The sequence below is a fragment of the Neovison vison genome, chromosome 11 (assembly GCF_020171115.1).
Source record: "Neovison vison isolate M4711 chromosome 11, ASM_NN_V1, whole genome shotgun sequence".
In the NCBI taxonomy this organism is placed as follows: Eukaryota; Metazoa; Chordata; class Mammalia; order Carnivora; family Mustelidae; genus Neogale; species Neogale vison.
This window is the reverse complement of record NC_058101.1, coordinates 68,314,156-68,328,506: the sequence shown is the minus strand read 5'-3', so window position 1 is coordinate 68,328,506 and position 14,351 is coordinate 68,314,156. Positions and strand designations below refer to the sequence as shown.

At 60.5% G+C, this 14,351-nt stretch overlaps 1 protein-coding gene across 1 annotated transcript; it reads right to left on the bottom strand.

Moving 5' to 3' along the window:
- Nucleotides 1-794: 794 nt before the first annotated feature.
- On the bottom strand, nt 795-4,280 carry NKX1-1 (NK1 homeobox 1). The gene is made up of 2 exons (XM_044225696.1): nt 3,794-4,280; nt 795-1,672 (listed from the first exon to the last, which is right to left on the bottom strand). The coding sequence occupies exons 1-2, from the start codon at nt 4,278-4,280 to the stop codon at nt 795-797; spliced, it is 1,365 nt and encodes a 454-aa protein (XP_044081631.1).
- Between the last annotated feature and the right edge of the window lie 10,071 nt (nt 4,281-14,351).

The window sequence follows — 14,351 nt, the reverse complement described above, 5'->3', positions numbered from 1 at the left end:
CTACCTGCTGCCGGGCTTGTGGTCCAGCTCGGGAGACCTTGGGCAAGTCGCTCGAGCTTGGGGAGCCCCAGCTTCCCTCCCCTGGGAAGCCACAGGAGCTGGTTGGTCCCTGCTGGGCCTGGGGGTGCAAGTGCCCGTCCCGGCCGGGCCTGCGGTAGGTGCCCAGAAGACAGTGTTGCTCCCAGACCAGACCCTGCGCCCGGCTCCGTCCCGCGAGGCGTCCACCACCCCGAAGAGCCCCCTAAGGCTACACAGAGGAGGAAGGGGATGTCCCTGAAGCCATGGGCCCCAGGGTGGGGGGAAGGAAGACGCGGGGACCAGGGCCTCTCAGAGGACAGACTTAGTCACCCAACCCGAAGTCTGTGTCTATGTGTGTGTTCCTGTGTGTGTGTGTGTGTGTGTCTGTGTCCCCGTGTTTGTGCGTCCCTGTGTGTCCCTGTGTGTATGTCTGTGGGGGGGGGGGCGGCGCCACGGGAGGGCAGAGTTTGGCCAGGGAACACCGGGGCCTGAACGCAGTGCCTGGTCCAACGGCCCGAGGCACCTCCGACGCGACGAAGTCCCCACGGACGCGCGCGGGCAGGTGGGAGCCTGAAGAACGCGGTGCAGCCTCCTGCGGTTTATTGATTGAGCGAAGTTCAGCAAAGTGCTTCCGAGCGGGCCGAGCCCGGCCCCGACGCGTACAGTCCATAATAAACGTAGAACTCTTTTGTAGCAGCCGGCTGTGTACCGAGTCCACGACTGCGGCCGTACAAGCCCGGTGACGGGCGCCCGCGGGTCCCCGTCCGCGGCCGCGCTCAGAGGTGCGGCGCGTAGAAGGCGGGCGCGCCGTAGGTCTGCGAGCCCAGCACGAAGGGCGACAGCACCGCCGGGCTCGACAGGAAGGGTAGCTGCGCGGCGCACACCAGGCCGCCGGGGCCGTGCGCCGGGTACCCGGCGGGGCCATGCATGGCGAGCGGCGCGCCCATGGGCGGCGACGGGCTGAGCGGGCTGAGGCCGCCGGGAAGACCCGCTCCGGGCCCCGCACCCGGCCCTGCGGCCCCGCCGCCGCCGGTTGGCGCGCTCGTGTCGGCGCCAGGGTTCTGCTTCTTCCACTTGGTGCGGCGGTTCTGGAACCAGATCTTCACCTGCGTCTCGGTGAGGCTTAGCGACAACGCCAGGTTGAGGCGCTCGCACACAGACAGGTAGCGCGTCGCCTTGAACTTGTTCTCCAGAGCCACGAGCTGCTCGTAGGTGAAGGCGGTGCGCGCGCGCCGCGGCTTCCCGGACTTGGAGTCCGAGCCCGTGCGCTTCCGCTTTGGCTTCGTCGCCGCGGCCGCGGCCGCGCCCTGCGGGGTCGTGCCCGCGCTCCCCGGCGCTGCCGCGGAGGCCCCAGGCGGGACAGGGGCTCCGGGCGAGTTCCCGCGGGGGCCGGGCGCTGCAGCCTCGTCCACCGCGCCGGGGGGCGCCTCCGTCTCGGCCGCGCCCGGGCAGCCCGACCCGCGGGCCGCGAGGCCGCCGCTGCCTCCCCGCGCCTCCTCCGCGCGGCGCGCAGTCCCCGCGTCGGGCGCCTCGTCGTCGTCGTCGTCGTCGTCGGGCGCCTCGTCCCCGCTGTCCGCGCTCGGGCTGCGGCCGCCGCCGCCGCTGCTGTAGCCGCTGGCCTCGGCCTCGTCCGCCTTGCAGGGGTCGCCGGCGTCTGCGGGCGGGCGGGCGGGGAGGACAGGACAGTTAGGACGCGGCACCCTCCCTTCCGCGCGCTCGTCCCCTCGGGCTGTCCCGACCCGGGAAAGGTTCCCTCCTCCAGGGTCGTCGCTTCTCTGTCTTATTGCCCTCCTCCTCTTTTTCTGCCCTGCGCTTTCGTTCTCCTTCCCTTTTCCCTCCGCGCCCGCTCGCCCGCCCGCGTCTGCTCTCCATCCCTCGCTCGTTCCCTCCTCTCGATGCTTCCCTTCGCGGCGTCTGCCCGAGCCGGGCCAGCCGGTGCCGCGCGCGGGGTTCACGGCGGAGTGAAAGCTCCGATCGATCCGCGGGGCAGATACAAACTTAATTAAACTCATTTTGTGTAATGTACAAACTAGTTAACGGCCATTTAATTTATTTCGGCGTATATTACCCTCCAATTACAGAAAGGCGTGGGCCAGCCAATTACCGGGCATTGTAGAGCCAGCGGGCCAGAAGCCAGGGGTGGGACTGGAGCTGCCTGCCGGGAGGGGACTTTTGGGGACCAACCAAACCCAGCCTCCCTGGCCCCACTTCCACCTCAAGCCGCGGCCCCTCCGCTGAAAGCCCGCAGGCCTGGGTCCTGACCAGAAGGTCCTGGCCCCGCGGTGGGTCCTGAACAGAGCTAACTTGCGGGGGGGGGGGGGGGGGGGGTTCGCCTCCTCACTAGGCCCAGTCTGAGGGGCAGCCCGGATCCTCCAAGCAGAGTTCCCTGAAGGGCTGCATTTCCAGTGTGGAAAATTTGGAAGACAGAGTCTGTCCTAGGGAGGGCCTGGGAAGGCCATCTTTGCAGACTGCACCCCACAGGTGGTGGTGGTTCCTGGGCACGTGGTGGTCACGCAGCAACCCAGTCAGGCACCAAGACACCGCTGTTGTGTCAGGTTGGCATCAAGAACCCAGTCAATAAATGTTGAATCGTGGGCCAGCAGCCTTCCCCAGGGCAACCCCAGGGCAACCGCAGAGCTCGCATGGGAATCAGCAGGGCAGGTGTGTGGGGGTGGGGGGCACCCACACCCCCTAGCAGGAGCAGGCTGTCCCTTAGGGGATCCTGAGAGCACCTGGCCATCTAGCTTTGCCTTGTTGGAGGTAGTCGGAGGAGGAAGACGGCCTGACCAGGCTACCCCTGGAACCAAGAGACAGTCTTCCGCTGGGATGGGCTCCCCATGCGGGTGGAGGCTCTGGGTGGAGGCTCCCAGAACCCTGGCTAGGCCAATAGCCTGATAGGTTCCCCTCCAGCCAGGCTGGGTTTGCTCCTCCTTCATCTCCACCCCACATGGAACCCACCAGCCCATGTACCCGGAGGGCCCTATGCCCCAAGACAGCGACCCCAGCCCTGTCCACCCGCACTCCCGTCCCTGCTCAGCGGAGGGGCTGGGAAGTTGGAGGGAGGAAGGGCCGGAGGAGGGGGCACCAAAAGCAATCAGGAGCGGGTCGAATGCAATTCTCGATCAATAGCGGCCCCTAATAAGTGTAATAGGTTTTAATCGAGTAATTATCCGAATTTTGACCCTATAATTTAGATGTTCGGGGGGAGTTTGCAAGGTGCTTGAAAGAGATATGCATGCTGCCGTAATGGGATATCGACCGGGCCGGGGGCGCGGGCCGCCCCATTACCGGCCGCTTTCCGCCGCTAAGCACATTTCCCCTTAACTGTAATCGAAGGGATTTAATTGTTTTTCCAGAGATAACCAGCGTTTTGTCACAATTAGTCTGATTTGACCAAAAAAAAAAAAAAGAGAGAGAGAGAAGGAGAAAGAGGAAATGGGGAGGGAGGCCTCGGGCGGCCGCGGTGGGGGCGGGGAGGTCACGAGCCCTCCGCCTCGCAGGTCCCCTCCTCCTCTGGCACCAACTACCTTCCAAGGCCGGCCCTGCAGCCCCGCAACCCTGGGACCGGCCCGGCGGAGCCATCCCGGGAGGCGCGGGGCGGCCCCGGCCCCGGAGTCCGGGTCGGACGGAGCCCCGCGCGCTGCGAACTTTGCACTGAGCCTTGGCACACGTTTGGCCCGGCTGGGCCCGCTGACCGAGGGGCCCCGGAGCGTAAACGTAGAGATGCGGCCCGTCCCCCGGCTCCCGCTACCGGAGCGGGCCGCGTCCTACTCACGCGGCGGCTCAGCTCCGGTGGCGGCTCCAGCTCCTCCGGCGGCGGCGAGGGCGCGGCGCTCCAGCTCCTCCGCGCGCGGCGGGCGTCCCGGGGCGGCGGGGACCGGAGCGCATGGGGCCGGAGCGCACGGGGCCGAGGCGCACGGGGTGCATGCGGAGGGCGCCACCGGGCCCAGAAGCACACAGCGGCGTCTTCTGCTGTTAAACTTGTGGGGGTCCAGAATGTCCAGCACCGAGAAGGAGGTGGGGCGCGGCGGCGGGCCAGGGCGAACCGCCCCGGGCCCTTCGGGCGCCGCGGGCACTGTGTCGCTGGCGGCGAGCGGCGGGGGTCCGGCCCGGGGGAAGGCGGGCAGCTCGGCGCGCCCGTCCATGGCGTCCCGGGCGGTGGCAGCGGCAGGTGTGGGCGGTGCGGGCCCCGGGCCCGGCCCGGGCGGCGGCGGCGGCAGCGCCGGGCCGTCCCCGGGAGCCGCCGGGCCGCTCGCGCTCATGCCGGCCTCCTGCCGCTCCGGCCGCTCGGGCCCCGCCGGCTACTGGGCTCCCATCCCCGGCGGCCCTGGCGCCGCCGCACGGTCTCGCGCCGGCGGCCGCGGCTCGCCTGGCTCTCGGCACCGTGCGCCGCACTCCGCCACTGCTGCCCGGCGCTGCCTCCGCCGCCGCCTCAGGCGCCCGCCGCGCCCGGCCCGCGCATTTATGGCGGCCCCGCCGGCGGCGCCCACGCGCCCACACGCCGCACACACGTGCGCCCGCAGGCGGCCGCGGGGTTCCGCCGCCCTCGTTAGCGCGCGCGCCTAATTGGCTGCGAACGGTCCCGGGCGGAGGAGGCGGGCCCCGCGCGGGACGCACGGACGGAGCCCCGGACCCGACCGACAGACGCGCCGCCCGGAGCCCGGGTGCGGGCCGCGAGCGGCTGTCGCGGTCAGCGGCGCGTCGCTGAGCCTCTGCTCGTCCGGAAACCGTGCGCCTGCCTCCTGGGCGAAGGGGAGGAGACAGCCGTGGCTTTTAAATAATTGCGGGATCAATCGGTGGAGGGGCTGCGGAGGCCCCGGGGCGCACGGGCGGGCGAGCGCTAAGACTTGGCTGGGACATCCCGGCGCGGGACGCGGCGCCCAGGCGGCCTCTCTGCGGGCTCAGGGCGCGCGGTCCCGCCACTCCGGCGGTCCCCAAGGCTCCGGCGTCCCTCAGCGGCTGGGGCGGGGTGGGTCCTGGGGACAGACTCGGGGTGTCTTCCTCGCTTCTTCAGCCCCCTCCCACGGGTTCAGTGGACGTCGGTCCCGCCTCTCCCGGTCGCTCTTGCCGGGGTCTCTTCTCGCGGCTCCGGGTCGCTGTCCCGCCAGCCCCTCCCGCTCCCGCCCCTTTCGCGTCGTCAAACTAGGGCCCGGCCTAGTGTCCCCGCGAGGGGCGGGGCCGGCGGCCCCTGGGTCGCTCATTAGAAGTGGGATCGAAAATGAGGGAGGCTGGACGGCCCTCCCACCCCCGCCCCCCAAAATGGGGACCGAAGAATCCTACATACAGCAGGCGGCCTACATAAAAATCGATATGCAAGTAAGGGGACACATTACGGCAAACTCTTCCAGCCCCACGCCCGGAGAAAGAAGAAGGCCCTCGGTCCGGGTCTTTATTTGCACATATTTCTCCACAGAAGCGATGTTCGCACCACAGGGCCCTGCGGCCCTCGGAAGGACCGGCCAGCGTCCGGCGTCCGAGGGTAAGACCACCGCTGCTCCTGGGCAGCGCCCTTCCCCCTTCCCACAGCAGAGCCGGTGAGCGCTTGGGCCGCTGGTGGGACCCAGGTGGGAACCGGCGGTGGGAGCGCGCGTGCGAGGGTCTTCAGGGTGTGAGGCTGTTTGCGATGGGAGCGAGTGTGTGCGCGGGCGTGTGCACGAGCGGTGTGCGCGCCACCTCTCACTGCGGTCCCCGGAGCCTGCTCCGCACACAAGGACGGGTCCTTTGCAATTACCGCGGGCAATGATCCTTTGGAAGCAGAAATTAAAAGTTGGGAGAAATAATGGGGGACCAATCGGCTGTAATTTGGGCCAAGCTCGGACATGCTGAGCCTCAGGGAGGCTGGGACTGGGGGGGGGGCGGGGAGGCAAGGCCTCCCCTCTCCCAGCCCATCCCCTCCCCCGCATGCTGGTCCATCCTGAGATTCTAATCAGACCCACAACACTGTGTCCTTCCTTGCCAGGACTTGATTATTCTTTATCTTTAAATTATAAATCACCTCTGGGGGAAGGAGGGTGGATAATCTCTCATCACAGGGAGGTAATTATCTCCTTCCCTCCCCCACCTTCCTGGCGGTACTCTTAGGCTCTCTCTACCCCTCCCCCAGCTAAGTTTGAATATAGATGTGCACACCCCATTCACACACACACACACACACACACACACATACACTCATTCAGGAGGATGCGCCACATCCAATCCCAGATTCATTCACGAGCACCTAGCCACCTGGTCTGAGGCGCAGGAGCCACAGAGGCTCGCAGTGCCCTGCAGCCAGCCTCACCTGCACCTGCCAGCTTCTCGCTGGTCTCATTCCTCTCTTTAAGTCTTTCCAGGAGGATGGCACACAGGGCCCCTACCTGCAGAGTCCCTGAGCTGCCACTCTGCCCTCTGAGGCACAGGGTGAGGTGCGCTAGGGCAGATCTTCAGTGCAGACCTTTGACTTGGCTCTGGGTGGTTGAGTTTCAGTGTGACCTAGAGCATCACGACCTCCTCCTGTGCGTGCTCACACTCCATGCCACACACAGTCTCTCCCTATCTACCATTGGTCACCAGGGGAGGCACAAACATGGCAGTCACTACCCCCACACTGGCTGGGTGGGCAGGGGCAGGGTGTGGGTCTGCTTTCGCCCCCGTTTTACACACCAGACACCTGCAGGTGAGAAAGAGAAATGGGATGACTCTTGGTATAACTTTCATTCAACACAAACCCACATAAAATGACGTTTTATATAATGTCAATATAATGTAATGTATGGTAAATAGTACTAAAGCATAGTAAACAGAATACAGTATATTAAATATGATACATGCTAAGCATAATGAAATAACATGTTGTAATACACAACCATATATACACACACTCAGCACAGCAGGCTGTGCTCCCTGCTAAGAGGTGGGGATTGGTTCAGGGCTTAGTGCTGCTTGGACAAAAAGTGCTGTGATTGTCCTGGAGTTTGGAGTCACCAATATTCTCCTCCTTGGCTCTCCTCTCCCCTCTCTTCCCTATGAACTGTCTAATGGGATCTGCAGCCATCAGAGTAATGAGCTGCAGAGTTTGACCCAGGGGAATAGGGGCAGGGCAATGGGGTGTGAGGGGAGGCCTCCAGTGCTATATAGAGGACCTTGGGTCATGTTCCCATGAAAAGAGGGGGTACTATATGAGGACAAGGGTCAGGGAGATCATGACATATGCTCCTGCCCCATGCCTCCCCCATGTCTAAAAAACAACCCAAGTAAGTCATGGCGTTGCACAGCCCCCATCCTACTCTCTCAGATACCCGGGAACAACCCTCCCCTACCCCCAACTTTAACTCAGAGCTTCCAGGGCTATAAAGACGTCCTTTCGCTCCTAATCACAATTGATTGTCAATTAGACCCTCATTTGTGCAATCTTTGCCCATCTGCCATATCGGGTTATCTCCAAGCCACCAGCTTCACTTGCGGGGCCCCAGGTGGGCACTGACAGGTGAAATCAGTGCCTGAGATAGGGATGCCTCTGCCTACATGGTGGACAGGAGACACCACTTCATTACTAAGCCTCCACCCCCTGCACATCAGGAGGACCAGATGGGAGGCTGGGGGAGGGGCTGCACCAAAGCAGGAAACAACATGGAACAAGTGAAGAAATCTGGGAGAGGGACTGGTGGTGAAGTGACCCAGGGAAAAGTAGTGGGTGAGGGCTGAGAGTATGCAGAAGAGGAAGGGAAGGAAGAGGAAGGAGAGGTTTTTGAGGGAGAGGTGTTGGGGAGAGTGGAGCATCCAGCCCTTTCAATCCATGGCCATTTCCTCTCCCCACATCAGAGTTTTTGCAAGTTTGGGGTGTACAAGAGCAGGAGAGGCATTCCTCTACTGCCACTAACTTATCTTGTGTTTATGAACTCCCTCCTCCATGTCTTCTTCTGTCAATTATGGAGGTCGGATTCTATGTGATCTTTAAGGTCCCTATACCTTCCCCTTGTGAGTTGAATGACAACACTATCACAGCCTTCATTGTACATAGGGGTAGGGGCCTCCCTTCTCTTGCACCTGGAGAGCTTTATTGGACAGAATGGAGGGGCAGCAATGTTCTGGGGTCTACAGGGCACATGGATGGATATCCCCCACTTTGTATAGTGTTGGCTTCATGCAAAGTACACCCCATCCCAGACAGTCCAGCACCCCCCAACATCGCCATGAAATATGCAGGGAAGAGATTATTACCCCCATCTACAAGTTAGTGTTCTGACTCCTTGAGTTCATACTGGATCCTGCTGATGACATGGTGCTTTCTCTGCCTGGGCCATCCTCCTGCACACCTTTGGGAAGGATGCAGGAGGTAGAGGCAGAGATGGAGAACAGAAGGCTTCTACTCTCCTTCCTTCTGCCTCTCCACCGGCTCCACTCCATTGTGAACCCTTTTGCTCATCCAGAGTTTGGAAAACAGGAGGGGAACTTTCCGATTTTTGGCTTTTTTACTCATCTTTTAAAATATGCCTCTCCTGAGGTCTCCTGACTTCTCAAGCAAGGGTATCCCACCCTCAGAACACCAGAGAAGAGAGGAAATATGGGCAGCGGGCTGCGTTTGCCGACTGCACAACCTCAGCAACCTCACAGGCACCTTCGGATCCATGGACAGCGCCGTTGCTCGTCAGTACCACCGACAGCGCCCCCGCCCTGTTCCGCCCAAGACTGAGCCTGCTCCCGCGGTCAGCACCGCGGACAGCGCAAACAACTTCCAGGCGTCTTTGCTCTCCCAGGTCATCAACCCGCTAACTTCTGCGCCCTGCCCTTGGCTCTCTCCCCTACCTCCGGGATACCGCAGAGGAGGAAAAGGGCGGCAGGGTGTGTATGGTGTGGCGTCCTGGCACCGTATATGCTGCGCCCAGCTCAGTCACCATGGCTAAGCCAGAATTAACCAAAGCGCCAGGGATTTTTACAAGGTTTTCACTGCCTGGGTTTGAATGGTTCTCTTTGTAAGCTGTGTGAGTTCAAAGATGAAGAGCACATAGCCCTGGGCCAGTTCATGGCAAGGGGGCAGTCGAGTGCAAAGGTGAGGTTTAAACCCTTTAAACTTAAGGCAAAAACAAAATTGCAGATCATCAAAACTGGGAGTGGCTCTCAGGCTGTGTGTGGAGGGTAGGACACCCAACTCCCACATCAGCACTGTGAGGTGGTGGCCAGCTTCCTCTCTTGGCCTCAGAGGACATCCTAGTTCCAAAAGGTTTTCTGACCAGAACGTAGGGCAGGGGTGAGGATGACCATCTCACAGATGGGTGAACTGAGGGTGAAGAGGATTGATCACATGCTCAAGGTCATCCAGCCAGTATGTGGTAGAACAGTATGTGAATGCTGGATCCTACTGACCAGCATTCTTTTTTTTTTTTTTAAGATCTATTTATTTATTTATTTGACAGAAATCACAAGTAGGCAGAGAGGCAGGCAGAGGGAGAGGGGGAAGCAGGCTCCCTGCTGAGCAGAGAGCCCGATGCGGGGCTTGAACTCAGGACCCTAAGATCATGATCTGAGCCGAAGACAGAGGCTTAACCCACTGAGCCACTCAGGCACCCCTGATGCCAACATTCTTAATGTGCAAAGTGACAGATTATCAACAACCAGGTGCCAAAGGGAAGGCAGTCCAGGTGGGGTGTCCAGAGGGGTCCTGGCTGCTGCAGGCTCTCTCCTTCAGGATGCCCCTTGTTGCCCTTGGTCTTTCCAGCTGCTTTGCCTGCCACTGGTCCATCTTATGGGACAGCAAGGATGTCGAGGTTCAGTCATGTCCAGGATAGCCACCTTCTGTCCCTGTCCCCCCAAAGTTCCCAGGGTTTCAAGGGCAGTCATTCTCACCATCAGTAATCACCATAGTAGTCTGGGCTTTCTATGGATTTTTTTACCCAGTGGAATGCCGTCTGTTTGGAAGTGAATGGCTCAAAGACTCCTTGTGAGTGGGGCATCTGGGAATGCCTGGGGCATAGGGTGTCAGGTTTCTGCTGATAGTCTCCTCCTCTTCTCGCTGCCCTTGCCACAGCCTAGCCCTCTGGTCCATCCTCCATCATTTGAAAGCACAAATCAGATCACACTCCTCTTCCAGAAACATCTGAAGGCTGCCATGGTCCAGGGCTGAATCTGGGCTCTGCAGCCCGGCATCAAGGACTTCCTGACTGGATCCTGTAGGCTGTCCTACATAGTCCCTAAACCTGCACCCTGTACGCAGGGCTTCTGAGCCCATTGGTCAACCTGCCATGTGCCTGCATCTGTTTCCTCATTCAACCGTGCCCTTGGCCACTCGTCCACATGCATCATTTCTTCTTACTTTAGAGGCAGCGCCACCTGGAAGACATCTGATTTTCCCAGTGAAAAGGGAGGTGCCAGTGTCCCTCCAAACCCTGAGCTTCACTCTGCCCTGTTTTAGCACATCATGGGACATTTATCTGTTCACTTGTGGCTCCGTCTTCAGAATGTGGGCTCCTGGGTGTTGTGTGTGTCTCACTTAGCTCATCAGAGTAAGGGCAGAATGCAAAATGCAAAAAAAAAACATGTTTACACTGACAGGGAAAATTGGAAGACCAAGTGCTGAGGGGTAGGGCAAGCATTTTGCCCACCCACTCTCAGTCACCCCAGTAATGGTCTGACTTCCTGCTCTAGATCTCTGGCCCCTCTAAATAGGGACTTTGGCCACCTTGGCTCTGTCTCCCACCAACAGGGGGTCTGGTACTGATCAATTTTCTCCTTGGTGTAGTGGAGTCAGATGGTGTCCCACCCAGAACCCTTCCCAGATCCCCACTCAGATCCCTGCTTGGATCCTTTCCAAGACCCCCTCCCAGATCCTTGTCTATACCCCAGCTGCTGCTGCTAAGAGTGGAGGGGCTCAAGCTCACACCCAGGAACTACTCTGGAGAACTGTCTTTAGTTGATAGGAGACCCATTCCCAGAGACACCTGGGGGGACCCCAGCTCTCCTTCACGGATGGACAGCTGTCAGGATTTTTACTCTAGAACTCCTTGCAGATCAGGGAGGCAACCTGGCTCTGTCCTCCCCCTGCCTCTCCTGCACTGCCTCCTGGATTTCTCCTCCCTCAGTAAGTCCCAGGGGCCCAAATCTGTGCCTCTCACTCTGCTTGGGTCTCAGCAGGGGTGACAGAATGGGATGGGGTGGAGACGGACCCGGGAGGTTCCTGCCCAAGGGAGGACTTAATTACCCCTGCATGCTGTGTGTCTCTGTGCACAGCTTGATTCGGAAGTGACGATGTGTCTGCGGACATGTGGACATTTACAGTAATGCTTCTTGTTCCTCACTCCCCTGCCCCTCCCAACCCCATCCAACTGGAAAAACTCTAATTAAATCAGAAATGTCATAGATTGGATAATTTAACCACAGTTTTTTTCTTTCCCTTCATCCTCTTACTCGGTCAAGGCCTTGCAATGGGGAAAGTATACCTCCCACCCACTGAAACTATACTTTGGACACATGACCTGCACTGGGCAGAAGTTTCCAGGAGCCAACTCTGAGCTCACACCTTAGGACCATCTGTGTTTTGGCCTCTTGCAGCTTGTGCTCTCCTCTGTGAACAGAACATGCTCCAGACATTCAGCTGGGTCTAGGAATAAAGGTCTAGAGCCCACCTGAACCGCCCCCATCCCGGATAAGCCCAGTCAGGGGCAGCCAATGGCAGCTGATCAAAGTTCACAAGCAGGAAATGGCTGGTCATAGCTGTGGACTGAGAGCTACAGGATTGTTTGTTACTCAGCCACGCTGTAGCAGAAACCTGACTGATACAAGTGGGGCACCTTACTGCCTGTGGCATCCTAGAGGTGAGAAGGTGTGGCCTCTGCAGTCCCCACCCATTGTCCGTTCACAACCCATGTCACCTGGCTCTCTTCTGTGTCCCACAGCAACCTATTCACTGTTCATCCATCCCACAGTCACAGGGCTCTTTCCTGGACATGTCCACAGTCACACAGTGTCAGATACCGTGTTTCTTCCCCCACACCTCGTCCCATGGGGGGCTCACTCCTTCATCCACCACGCATTTGGCTACTCTCCAAGGCATACCTCCGACAGTTTCCACCTGAGGCGCCCTGAGGGAGGGAGGGCCATCATGAGGGCTGGTGGGGAGGTTAGGCATGGAGGACATGGCACTTCCCTTGTGAGGGGGAATGGACAGCACACAAGGAGGAAGAGGGGAGGGGGCCTGGGGAGCCCGCTCAGGGTGCGAGGGGGGTCCAGGCCAGGTACAGAGAAGGTGTTCAGTAAATGCATTCAGTGAAACTGTTCCTGCCCAGCATTCACGTGCCACAGTCACATCGGCAGGACTCACTCAGGGTCAGGAGGGCAAGTTGTGGGGGTGTCAGGCCTCGTAATGAGCTTAATTGAGGTTAATGCCTCTTGCACGGCTCCCTGATTATTAAATTATTATCACACGCGTGAATCCTAATTAGAATTTTGAGTAACACTCCAAGGGAAGGCTTGGAGGAGCGATTCTGGAACTCCGCTGGGGTCCCAGCCGCCCAGGAGAGTGGGAGAGGGGCATGTGGGGGTGGAGGTGGGGTTGAGCGCGTGCCTGAGGGGACAGGAGGCATGGGAGGGGGGCTGGTGGGGTGAGGGTGGGGTGTGAGTGCGCGCGGGACTGGGCTTGTGCGGCGGGTAGGAGTGCGGGGTGAGCGCCTGCCAGGCAGGGCCCGCAGGCAGGACCAGGATCTGTAGGATCTGGGGAGACTCGCCCCGCCCCCCGACGCCCCTCCCACCCCGCCGAGACCCCTCCCGTTGGGGGCGGTCTGTGAGTGTGGAGGGTTCCCGCGGCCTGCCGGCTGCCGCTACAGCGCTGCGGTGGCAGGGGGAGGGCGGCAAGAGGGGCTCCCGGCCGCACTTTCCCTCCTCTCCCCAGGCCCCCCCGGGAGGTCGCGTACCCGGGACCCCTCGCTACTCTGAGCCGCTGGGGCTCGCGTGCACCCAGCCCGGGCCCTCGGTGAATGAATGCACGCTGGCTGGGACGCGTGTGTCCGTGTCCCTCGCGCGCATGTGGTGGTGTGTTCACGCACACGTGTGGCTCCGCAGGTGCCTGCCGGTGCGTGTGTGTCCACGTGACGCGGTGCGCGTGTCCGTGCGCGTGGCCGCCTGCGCCAGATGCCGGCCGGGTCTGACCCAGTGGGTCAGCCTGCGAGGGGTCCCCGGGGTCGTTGGGGCGCAGCGGACAGGGCTGAGGCTCCCGGCGGGGCCGCGCACGTGTGTCCCGTCCCTCCACATCTCCCCCCTGCACAGCTCTGCGAGCGGAGTCTCCGGGGAAGACCGGCTGGGGGCAGCGGGGGCGCGAGTCCAGGGTCCCTGGGGAGAGAGACAAATCAGTCGCACCTCCCCTCCCCTGGAGAGCGGACTCCCTCCCTCCCTCCGTCGCTTTCTCTCTGGCTTTCCCCTTCCTCTTCTCTATTTATTTTCCTCTCTGTTGCTGAAACATATTGAAGGGGAGAAAAAGGGAACATTAAGATCCACTGTGAGCCGAGCGGCGGTTTAACGATTTCAAATGAGCCCCGGCTTGGGTGAGGACCTGACAGTCCCCGTCAGGATGGCAGATGACGGCTAAAATTACCCCGGAATCAATATTCTCACCGGGTGTCCCGGGCTGATAAGCGCGGCCAAGACAATGTTGACTATTAAAGTCGACAGCTTGAGATATTACACTATTAGTTATGCTATTTTTAATAATCTATAATATTTGGGCTATAATTAATTAATTATACGGGTCAGATAATATCTAGGGCTGGAATGAGGTCTGAAGGACCTATTACGGTGGTAATGAGAAAGGAGAAATCTAATCTGGGGACAGGTGCTGGGAGGGCCCTGCTGCAGGCTCTGGCCGTTGCTGCCTATCCTGCTGGTCTTGCCCCCACCGCTGGCTCGCTCTGAACCAGGGGTGTTTGGGGTCCCAGGCAGTGGGGCTCCTGAAGATTGGGTCTCAGACCCTGGCTTTGAGCAACCAAGGGGGGCTTTGCCTGTCCTGCTTTGAGGTGGGTACCCTGGTCCGTGGACCCTCAGCTGCTTTCCCATCTTTCTCTACAGTGGGTGCCTGGAGCAGAGGGGTCCCTTGTTCAAGATGCTCAGAGCACGGGTGCCGGACTCAGCTCGTGACCTCTCCAAAGCTTTCTAGATGATACCTGACAACAAAACCCAGGCCTGTGGCCATGGCCGGAGAGGCCCTCACCTGCCTCCCCCCTTCTCACTGGGCTTAGCACAGCCCTGCCAGGACACCTGCGCTGCTGTGCCCTCCGCCTAGCTCACTCCAGCCCCAGGGCCTCTGCACTGCCCTGCCTCTGTCACCAGCTTCTCACTGATATGCCTTTCTCTGCTCCAGCAGCACCCCCTAA

Excerpts from the sequence above, each read along its gene's own strand:
- NKX1-1 (XM_044225696.1), bottom strand. The coding sequence starts at position 4,280 with ATGAGCGCGAGCGGCCCGGCGGCTCCCGGGGACGGCCCGGCGCTGCCG. Across the intron at positions 1,673-3,793 it reads CACCGGAGCTGAGCCGCCGC|ACGCCGGCGACCCCTGCAAG; the intron begins GTGAGTAGGACG and ends GCCCGCCCGCAG.